Source organism: Bombina bombina, chromosome 7 (genome assembly GCF_027579735.1).
Source record: "Bombina bombina isolate aBomBom1 chromosome 7, aBomBom1.pri, whole genome shotgun sequence".
Taxonomy (NCBI): domain Eukaryota; kingdom Metazoa; phylum Chordata; class Amphibia; order Anura; family Bombinatoridae; genus Bombina; species Bombina bombina.
The window spans coordinates 623869988-623881993 of record NC_069505.1 but is presented as its reverse complement, the minus strand read 5'-3'; the positions used below and the strand labels follow the sequence as shown (position 1 = coordinate 623881993).

At 41.8% G+C, this 12006-nt stretch overlaps 1 protein-coding gene across 1 annotated transcript; it reads left to right on the top strand.

Moving 5' to 3' along the window:
- The first annotated feature begins 362 nt into the window (after positions 1-362).
- LOC128636156 (sphingolipid delta(4)-desaturase/C4-monooxygenase DES2) lies at positions 363-11514 on the top strand. Its single transcript, XM_053689206.1, has 4 exons — positions 363-452; positions 1400-1524; positions 6686-7428; positions 11251-11514. Exons 2-4 carry the CDS (start codon positions 1443-1445, stop codon positions 11392-11394), a joined length of 969 nt encoding a protein of 322 aa, XP_053545181.1. The 5' UTR covers positions 363-452; positions 1400-1442; the 3' UTR covers positions 11395-11514.
- The last annotated feature ends 492 nt before the right edge of the window (positions 11515-12006 follow it).

Below are 12006 nucleotides of genomic sequence, written 5' to 3'. Positions count from 1 at the left end.
CCCCATAAAAATACTGACTGTTATGTCTGCTATTTCTCTGTTTACAAAAACTGAGATAACTTAAAATACATTATTCATTCTAAAATATACCTTGGTTAGATAACTCACATATTATAGCAACCCTTAAAGGGACGTTTTAGTTGCAATACATGAGAAGGTGTTCTGTGGCTGATTGCAAGAGTTTGTTACTTATTCCGAGACCAAACTGGTCGGACAGGTGAATATTGGGTGTGACGTCCATACGAGGAGTTTCTAGCATGCATGAAAGATTAACAGGTTATACCTGCTGTCATGTGCACAACTTATCTAATAGGATTTTTTTTTCTGTTGACACAAAGGGCGTATCCTATAAAAGTACAGGGTAAGGGGTGAGAGTCCTTCCACTCAATGCTGTCACACATTGTCACAGGTTGTCCATTTTGAAGCCTGCATAGGACACTTTACAATTTCAGGTGATTTACATTTAGCTTTATGGAACTATCCTATAAACTATCTATCCTATATAACGTTCTTTTATAGAGCTTAGTGATTTTCAGTGGTAAATTTTAGTAATATAGAATGCATAAATTCCTCATATTATATTTCTGTTTTTAAGTAAAACCTTATAAATAATAAATAGAAAAGTAATTTTCTAATAATTGTATTATGGTAATTGTTATTATTATTTCAGATACTACGTAGTTTAAATGACTTCCCTTTGAAGGTCTACTTAATTTTATTGATTTTATTATTTTAATTTGGATCCTATTAATCATTAATCAAACAATCAGCATGATTTGATCCGTTGTATATATTATTTTTTAATGATTAAAAACTAAATCTGAATACTTGAATTCTGAATATCATTTTTTTTTCTAATCTAGACTTTGTTTTATGATCCTTTTAAATATTAAGTTGTTGACAGTGTTAATTCAATTAATTAATTTATTAATATACATCTCATAAGTACAGAAATTCAATTAGTTTAATTCTAACATTATTTAGATTGTAATTTAGTTTAAGTTAGTGTCTAGTGATGTATTAACTACATTTATTGCGTAATATATTATATTTATAATATTATTTGTAGACGGTTCACATTTTTCCCAGAAATCTACATGTTAATAACAAAAATGTGTACCATAAAGAAATCTTATTATTTTAAATTGCTACATTTAAATTTTTATTTATTTTAAAATTTCTAGACATTTTCAGGTATTGTGCATAAGTAACCTAATGTTAAAGTAATAGTATAAAGTATTGAAGATAAAGCAATTTATTTTAAGATCCTTTAAAGAGAGTTTTCATTTTGTTATAGTTAATAATCATATTCACATAGGGTAGCTTAGTAAACTTCAACAAAATCTATACATCTAATGACTGAACCCTACAACGTATTAAACCTATTTATCCCCCACAGGAGACTCCATATGAATTCTGTCCATTGAACCTATTAGGAAATCATGGGTAATAGGGTAGTTCGGGGTAATTTTGAATGGGTTTACACGGACCAGCCCCATTCCGACAGGAGGAAAGAGATACTGGGTGAGTATTAACATTTTGCAGATTTATTTGGGTGGAGGACAGTAGGCAAGCAATTCAGTAATGCACTGGGAAATGCAAGTAGGATAATGTGTTGTATGAATTGAAAGAGAGGTCTCTTTAGTGACCAAGCCTAACTGAATTTGATGACTATCTAATCATTATCACAAATGTAAGGGATGTGACCGTTGTCACTGGTTGCCAAGAAAATGAAGCTATTGTTAACAAAAACTAGTCAGACACGTTGCTAGGAGAGAAAGATCTCATATATTGTAACCAGAAACCAGACAGATAAGTAAGGGCAGGTTACCACTATATGTTATGCACAGACTGTCACATCTCTTTGTATCACTGTCACCCTGAGTCTGCCTAGTCCCTGAGTCTGTGTCATTATGTAACAGTAATACTGACTCTCAGCAGGTAATACAGACTCCCTACTCCCTGAGTCTGTGTCATTATGTAACACTATAACTGACCCTCAGGGGGTAATACAGACTCCCTAGTCCCTGAGTCTGTGTCATTATGTAACACTATAACTGACTCTCAGGGGGTAATACAGACTCGCTAGTCCCTGAGTCTGTGTCATTATGTAACACTATAACTGACTCTCAGGGGGTAATACAGACTCGCTAGTCCCTGAGTCTGTGTCATTATGTAACACTATAACTGACTCTCAGGGGGTAATACAGACTCCCTAGTCCCTGAGTCTGTGTCATTATGTAACACTATAACTGACTCTCAGGGGGTAATACAGACTCCCTAGTCCCTAAGTCTGTGTCATTATGTAACACTATAACTGACTCTCAGGGGGTAATACAGACTCACTAGTCCCTGAGTCTGTGTCATTATGTAACAGTAATACTGACTCTCAGCAGGTAATACAGACTCCCTAGTCCCTGAGTCTGTGTCATTATGTAACACTATAACTGACCCTCAGGGGGTAATACAGACTCCCTAGTCCCTGAGTCTGTGTCATTATGTAACACTATAACTGACTCTCAGGGGGTAATACAGACTTGCTAGACCCTGAGTCTGTGTCATTATGTAACACTATAACTGACCCTCAGGGGGTAATACAGACTCCCTAGTCCCTGAGTCTGTGTCATTATGTAACACTATAACTGACTCTCAGGGGGTAATACAGACTCGCTAGTCCCTGAGTCTGTGTCATTATGTAACACTATAACTGACTCTCAGGGGGTAATACAGACTCCCTAGTCCCTAAGTCTGTGTCATTATGTAACACTATAACTGACTCTCAGGGGGTAATACAGACTCCCTAGTCCCTGAGTCTGTGTCATTATGTAAGACTATAACTGACTCTCAGGGGGTAATACAGACTCGCTAGTCCCTGAGTCTGTGTCATTATCTAACACTAATACTGACTCTCAGGGGGTAATACAGACTGCCTAGTCCCTGAGTCTGTGTCATTATGTAACACTATAACTGACTCTCAGGGGGTAATACAGACTCGCTAGTCCCTGAGTCTGTGTCATTATGTAACACTATAACTGACTCTCAGGGGGTAATACAGACTAGCTAGTCCCTGAGTCTGTGTCATTATGTAACACTATAACTGACTCTCAGGGGGTAATACAGACTCGCTAGTCCCTGAGGCTGTGTCATTATGTAACACTATAACTGACTCTCAGGGGGTAATACAGACTCCCTAGTCCCTGAGTCTGTGTCATTATATAACACTATAACTGACTCTCAGGGGGGTAATACAGACTGCCTAGTCCCTGAGTCTGTGTCATTATGTAACACTAATACTGACTCTCAGGGGGTAATACAGACTGCCTAGTCCCTGAGTCTGTGTCATTATGTAACACTATAACTGACTCTCAGGGGGTAATACAGACACGGTAGTCCCTGAGGCTGTGTCATTATGTAACACTATAACTGACTCTCAGGGGGTAATACAGACTCTCTAGTCCCTGAGGCTGTGTCATTATGTAACACTAATACTCACTCTCAGGGGGTAATACAGACTGCCTAGTCCCTGAGTTTGTGTCATTATGTAACACTATAACTGACTCTCAGGGGGTAATACAGACACGGTAGTCCCTGAGGCTGTGTCATTATGTAACACTATAACTGACTCTCAGGGGGTAATACAGACTCGCTAGTCCCTGAGTCTGTGTCATTATGTAACACTATAACTGACTCTCAGGGGGTAATACAGACTCCCTAGTCCCTGAGTCTGTATCATTATGTAACACTATAAATGACTCTCTGGGGGTAATACAGATTGCCTAGTCCCTGAGTCTGTGTCACTATCTAACACTATAACTGACTCTCAGGGGTAATACAGACTCGCTAGTCCCTGAGGCTGTGTCATTATGTAACACTATAACTGACTTTTAGGGTGTAATACAGACTTGCTAGTCCCTGAGTCTGTGTCATTATGTAACACTATAACTGTCTCTCAGGGGGTAATACCGACTTGCTAGTCCCTGAGGCTGTGTCATTATGTTACACTATAACTGACTCTCAAGGGGTAATACAGACTTGCTAGTCCCTGAGGCTGTGTCATTATGTAACACTATAACTGACTCTCAGGGGTAATACAGACTCGCTAGTCCCTGAGTCTGTGTCATTATGTAACACTATAACTGACTCTCAGGGGGTAATACCGACTTGCTAGTCCCTGAGGCTGTGTCATTATGTAACACTATAATTGACTCTCAGGGGGTAATACAGACTCCCTTGTCCCTGAGTCTGTGTCATTATGTAACCCTATAACTGACTCTTAGGGGGTAATACAGATTGCCTAGTCCCTGAGTCTGTGTCATTATGTAAGACTATAACTGACTCTCAGGGGGTAATACAGACTCCCTTGTCCCTGAGTCTGTGTTATTATGAAACACTATAACTGACTCTCAGGGGGTAATACAGACTCCCTAGTCCCTGAGGCTGTGTCATTATGTAACACTAATACTCACTCTCAGGGGGTAATACAGACTGCCTAGTCCCTGAGTTTGTGTCATTATGTAACACTATAACTGACTCTCAGGGGGTAATACAGACACGGTAGTCCCTGAGGCTGTGTCATTATGTAACACTATAACTGACTCTCAGGGGGTAATACAGACTCGCTAGTCCCTGAGTCTGTGTCATTATGTAACACTATAACTGACTCTCAGGGGGTAATACAGACTCCCTAGTCCCTGAGTCTGTATCATTATGTAACACTATAAATGACTCTCTGGGGGTAATACAGATTGCCTAGTCCCTGAGTCTGTGTCACTATCTAACACTATAACTGACTCTCAGGGGTAATACAGACTCGCTAGTCCCTGAGGCTGTGTCATTATGTAACACTATAACTGACTTTTAGGGTGTAATACAGACTTGCTAGTCCCTGAGTCTGTGTCATTATGTAACACTATAACTGTCTCTCAGGGGGTAATACCGACTTGCTAGTCCCTGAGGCTGTGTCATTATGTTACACTATAACTGACTCTCAAGGGGTAATACAGACTTGCTAGTCCCTGAGGCTGTGTCATTATGTAACACTATAACTGACTCTCAGGGGTAATACAGACTCGCTAGTCCCTGAGTCTGTGTCATTATGTAACACTATAACTGACTCTCAGGGGGTAATACCGACTTGCTAGTCCCTGAGGCTGTGTCATTATGTAACACTATAATTGACTCTCAGGGGGTAATACAGACTCCCTTGTCCCTGAGTCTGTGTCATTATGTAACCCTATAACTGACTCTTAGGGGGTAATACAGATTGCCTAGTCCCTGAGTCTGTGTCATTATGTAAGACTATAACTGACTCTCAGGGGGTAATACAGACTCCCTTGTCCCTGAGTCTGTGTTATTATGAAACACTATAACTGACTCTCAGGGGGTAATACAGACTCCCTAGTCCCTGAGTCTGTGTCATTATGAAACACTATAACTGACTCTCAGGGGGTAATACAGACTCCCTAGTCCCTGAGTCTGTGTCATTATGAAACACTATAACTGACTCTCAGGGGGTAATACAGACTCCCTAGTCCCTGAGTCTGTGTCATTATGTTACACTATAACTGACTCTCATGTCCCTTTACCTGTCTTTGTGTCACCGTGCAGGGGGTTATACAGACTGTCTAGTCCCTGAGTCTGTGTCATTATGTAACACTAGAAATAATCCCTGTAGCTGTCACTGTGTGCCGGGGGAAGGGTTAGATCCTCAAGTCTCCTGTGGGGAGATATCCAGGTCTCCTTGTGGGAGTAGTGACAGATATCCAGGTCGCTCTATGGGGGGAATGACAGATATCCTGGTCACCTTGTGGGAGTGGTGACAGATATCTAGGTCACCCTGTGGGTGTAGTCACAGATATGTAGGTTGCCCTGTGGGTGGAATGACAAAAATCCAGGTCCCCTGTGTGGGGAGTGACAGATATCCTGGTCACCCTGTGTTGGGAGTGACAGGTATCAAGATCACCCTGTGGGGGGAGTGACAGATATCAAGGTAGCTAATCTGTAGCACTGTCTCCCTGCAGGGGCAGAGACAGACTCTAAGGCATTTGGGTCTGTTGGGGGTGGAACGACTCCAGGTGGCTGCTTTCGTATCACGGTGCTGGGGGGGGGGGGGGTAGAAGAGTTCTAGGAGTTCTAGACCCTTCTCTAAGGGAAGGGACAGATTTACAGGTTCCTGTGTCTCTGCCAATGTGTTACCCTGGGGGAATAACCAGACACCCAGGTTCCTTCTTTTACTGTATCATTCTGTCACCCAGGATGGGGAAGGGCAGAACCTTAGGTCCCTGTGTGTGTGTGTGTGTGTGTGTGTGTGTGTGTGTGTGACTGTGTCACCTTCTAGAAGGAAAGACACAGTCTCAGGTGTCTTGTGAGGGACACAATTTCAGGCCTATCTGTGTGTGTCACTCTGTGGGGGGAGAAATAGATTCCCAGGTCCCTGCCTCTGTGTCATTTATTCACCCTGTGAGGGAGGGTCAAATTCTGCCTCACAATAACTATGTCACCCTGCAGGGGAAAGTAACAGACACTTAGTTCTCCATGACTGTGTTACTGTGTCTTGCAGTAGGATGAACCATCTCACATGCCCCTAAGTCTGTATCACTGTGTCACCCAGTTGGAAGAATGTACATACTCTACAGTCCATCAGTCTGTTTTAAAGTTTTACTAATTCCATATATTTTTGTTTTAGCCAAGTACCCTGAGATCAAGAACCTGATGGGTCCTGACCCGCATCTCAAGTGGATTGTCTCCTCCATGGTTCTCTTCCAAATCCTTTGCTGCTATCTAGTCCATGACCTGTCCTGGAAGTGGCTAATCTTCTGGTCCTACGTACTTGGAGGTGTTATTAATCACTCCCTAACTTTAGCTATCCATGACATTTCTCACAACGTAGCCTTTGGCAACAAATCGGCAAAATTGAACCGTTTCTTTGGGATGTTTGCCAACCTTCCAATTGCGATGCCCTACTCAACATCGTTCAAGAAATATCACATTGACCATCACAGGTACCTAGGAGGAGATGGCTTGGATGTTGACATCCCCACAGACTTTGAGGGACATTTCTTCTGCACCCCAACACGCAAAGTTGTATGGATTATTTTACAGCCCCTACTCTATGTCTTGCGACCGCTGTACGTCAACCCAAAACCTGTCACCCACCTGGAGATTATAAATGCTCTGGTACAGTTCTCGTTTGACTGGGTCCTCTACTCTCTGTGGGGTCTGAAACCAGTTGTATATCTGCTGGCTGGGTCTATATTGTCTATGGGATTTCATCCCATATCAGGGCATTTCATAGCAGAACACTACATGTTTCTCAAAGGTTTTGAGACATATTCCTACTATGGACCTCTTAACTGGTTGACCTTCAATGTTGGATACCACATGGAGCATCATGATTTTCCCAGTATTCCTGGGAGCAAACTTCCGCTGGTAAGTTATTGTGTTTTAGGCTCAGAGAGTTAACTTGTATAATATGAAGTAATGTAATTCAGCTTTAGCTTTTACAGCATTAAAGAGTAAAACATTGGCAGAGTTATGATATAATTGTAGGACAATCAGTTACCTAATAATTAGGATTGCATCAAAAACTGGTTTTTCCAGTTTATCTAAAATACACCCTCAACTAAAATCTTCAGGACAGGCTCAGGTATTGCTAGGTATCTGTTTACTGTATGGTGCCCCTCTAAGTATGCATTACCAGGACAGGCTCAGACAGTGCTAGGTATATGTTTACTGTATGGTGCCCCTCTGACTGTACATTATCATGACAGGCTCAGTCAATATTTGGTGTGTTTACTGCACGGTGCCCCTCTGACTGTACATTATCAGGACAGGCTTAGACAGTGCTGAGTGTCTGTTTAGTGTATGGTGACCTTCTGACTGTACAATATCAGGACAGGCTCAGACAGGGCTAGGTGTCTGTTTACTGTATGGTGTCCCCTGACTGCACATTATCAGGACAGGCTCAGACAGTGCTGGGTGTCTATTGCATTGTGACCTCCTGACTGTATATTTATCAGGACAGGTTCAGATAACGCTGGGTATCTATTGCACAGAGGCCTCTTGACTGCACATTATCAGGGCAGACTCAGACAGTGCTGGGTCGCTTTCTAAAGGACACCTTGACTGCATCAGGATCAGGATACAGTAGGTAGTTTATTAATATAATGTTTACATAATTACATATTTAAATAATTATATATTAATATAATTACACACATCAGGCTGGATTCTAGGCAAATCATTATAACAGAGGCAATATGCAAAAAATCTAATGAAAACAGACCCTTCATATCCATTGAAACGTTCGTATCATACATGACCCATTAGTAATCCGTGAGAGCTCAGTAAATGATACCTTCATGTTGCAATAATAAATTACGGAGACAGAAAACTATAATTCTGTGTCTATGAAGTAACAACCACAACATACACATTGAACTATCAGTTCCAATTTACTAAAATCACAAGCAGAGAATTATAAGAATATGTAGCACATTTATATATCAAAGTGAGCATTGCAGTTTAGATAACTAAATATTGAACATACTGACTTTCATATTAAAGAGCATTATTAAAAAATGTTTTGCCAACTTTTTCCTGAAAAAATATGCATTGAAACCTAATTAAATTGCAATGATTACAACATCATCCGTTCTGATAATATTATTGGGTTGTAAATACTGAGCATTAGCAGGAAGTAACTATCAGCCAAGAACATTAGCAGGAAGTACAATGATCATTATTAGGAAGTGCCCATTAGCCAGTGAGCAATAGTAGGCAGTGCCCATCAGCCAATGAGCATTTGTAGGCATTTCCCATCAGCCAGTGAGCATTACTAGGCAGTGCCCATCAGCCAATTAACATTAGAAGGCAGTGCCTATCAGCCAGTGAGCATAAGTAGGCAGTGCCCATCAGCCAAGTAACATTAGTAGGCAGCGCCCATCAGCCAATGAACATTAGTATGCAGTGCCCATCAGCCAATGAGCATTAGTAGGCAGTGCCCATCGCCTATTAATCATTAGTTGGCAGTGCCTATCAGCCAATGAGCATTAGTAGGCAGTGCCCATCAGCCAATGAGCATTAGTAGGCAGTGCCTATCAGCAAATGAACATTAGTAGGCAGTGCCTATCAGCCAGTGTTCAATAGTAGGCAGTGCCCATCAGCCAATGGACATTAGAAGGCAGTGCCTATCAGCCAGTGAGCATTAATAGGCAGTGCCCATCAGCCAAGTAACATTAGTAGGCAGTGCCCATCAGCCAATGAACATTAGTAGGCAGTGCCATCAGCCAGTGATCATTAGTAGGAAGTGTTCATCAGCCAATGAACATTAGTAGACAGTGCCCATCAGCCAATGAACATTAGAAGGCAGTGCCCATCAGCCAATGAACATTAGTAGGCAGTGCCATCAGCCAGTGATCATTAGTAGGCAGTGCCCATCAGCCAATGAACATTAGAAGGCAGTGCCTATCAGCCAATGAGCATTACTAGACAGTGCCCATCAGCCAATGAACATTAGTAGGCAGTGCCTATCAGCCAATGAACATTAGTAGGCAGTGTCCATCAGCCAATGAACATTAGTAGGCAGTGCCCATCAGCCAATGAACATTAGTAGGCAGTGCCATCAGCCAGTGATCATTAGTAGGCAGTGTCCATCAGCCAATGAACATTAGAAGGCAGTGCCTATCAGCCAATGAGCATTACTAGACAGTGCCCATCAGCCAGTGTGCATTAGTAGGCAGTGCCCATCAGCCAATGAGCATTAGTAGGCAGTGCCTATCAGCCAATGAACATTAGTAGGCAGTGCCCATCAGACAATGAGCATTAGTAGGCAGTGCCCATTACCCATTGATCATTATTAGGCATTGCCCATCAGTAAATGAGCATTAATAGGCATTGCCCATCAGCCAGTGAGCATTAGTAGGCATTGTCCATCAGCCAATGAGCATTAGTAGGCAGTGCCCATCAGCCAATGAACAAAAGTAGGCAGTGCCCATCAGCCAGTGAGCATTAGTAGGCAGTGTCTATCAGCCAATGAACATTAGTAGGTAGTGCCTATCAGCCAGTGACCATTAGTAGGCAGTGCCTATCAGCCAATGAACATTAGTAGGTAGTGCCTATCAGCCAGTGACCATTAGTAGGCAGTGCCCATCAGCCAATAAGAACATTAGAAGGCAGTGCCTATCAGCCAGTGAGCATAAGTAGAAAGTGCCCATCAGCCAATGAACAATAGTAGGCAGTGCCCATCAGCCAGTGACCATTAGTACGCAGTGCCCATCAGCCAATAAGAACATTAGAAGGCAGTGCCTATCAGCCAGTGAGCATAAGTAGAAAGTGCCCATCAGCCAATGAACAATAGTAGGCAGTGCCCATCAGCCAGTGATCATTTGTAGGCAGTGCCCAACTGATACAGTGGTATTAGTTAATATTTACATATAATAAGCATTTATATAACTTTTTCATGCAAAAAAAAATAATAAGAAATGAACATGTCTAGATGTAGCATAATGTCCATGTATTACATTGTTATTGCTTTACTGCTGGGCTTTACAATAGAGGAACTTTTATGTTTCTTTCAAGCAAGGAGATGAATCATACAACTCACACATATGACACATGTTCAGGCTCTGCTCATCAGTAATAATTAGCTCATTAGTGTGGCCATAGTTACTTGTTAACCAGATCAGGCTTCAAAGTTCAGTTGTGGCAACAGGTTGGGTCTCCAGGACAGACTTTGTATTGTGTGATGTGTGCAAACAGGTGACAAAGGGATGTACTCAATCAATACCTGACTCACTGGTTCCTGTCACTGTCCCCTCTCCTATTTCTCTCTCTCAATGTCCCCTCTCCCTTTCTCTGTCACTGTCCCCTCTCTTCATTCTCTCTGTCACTGTCCCCTCTCCTCCTTCTCTCTGTCATTGTCCCTTCTCCTCATTTTCTATGTCACTGTCCCCTCTCCTTCTTCTCTCTGTCACTGTCCCCTCTCCTTCTCTCTGTCATTGTCCCTTCTCATTTTCTCTGTCACTCCCCTTCTCCTCATTTTCTCTGTCACTGCCCTTCTCCTTCTTCTCTCTGTCATTGTCCCCTCTCCTCCTTCTCTCTGTCATTGTCCCCTTTCCTCTATCTCTCTACCACTGTCCCCTCTCCTCCTTCTCTTTGTCATTGTCTGTACCCCCTTGTCTCCTTACTTTAACTATATCCTCTTCCTATTCCTTCAAACTCCATATTCTAACTTTCACCTTCGTTCCCTAGGTGCGTAAAATCGCCTCCGAGTATTACGATACGCTTCCTTACCACACTTCATGGGGACGAGTCCTCTGGGATTTCATTTTCTGCAAAGAACTGGGACCCTTCTCACGAGTCAAGAGAGAGTGCGAACTGGCAAAAAAGGACTAAAAACCGATAGATTGTAAAAAATATAAAACTATTTATTAAATCTCTCCGTTTATAGGAACTGCAGTGTTATGGTATATCTCATGTCAACAAAAAAATATAAACCCAAAATGTTTTAATTTACATGTCCCTGATTTATATTCCCCTGTGCCAGATGTATTCCATGTCCCTGATTTCTATTCCCCTGTGCCAGATGTATTCCATGTCACTGATTTATATTCCCCTGTGCCAGATGTATTCCATGTCACTGCAGGTGTCCTGCAGCTTGGAGCATTATCTTGTGACATCTCTATGACATCATCACCTGAATCATATTGTCATGAAATGAAGGTGTTTCTTTTTTGTCTCCTATGAGCCAGAAGGCTATGAATGGGATAAAGTTACAGTCCAGACAAAATTAGGATCCACATGGATACATTTCAGTGTTGAATAGAAGCCTTTGTGTAATATACAGGTAATTACAAAAATGCTTCTAATATAAGATATAGCTGGTTCAACTGTGTATGTAAGTATGCTCCGTGCACCAGCACTTGCTCAGAGAGCCTAAGGTGCTTTTACCATTTGGTAATGACTCAATTTGTTAATTGCCAACATGATACAAGCCCCACTGGTGCT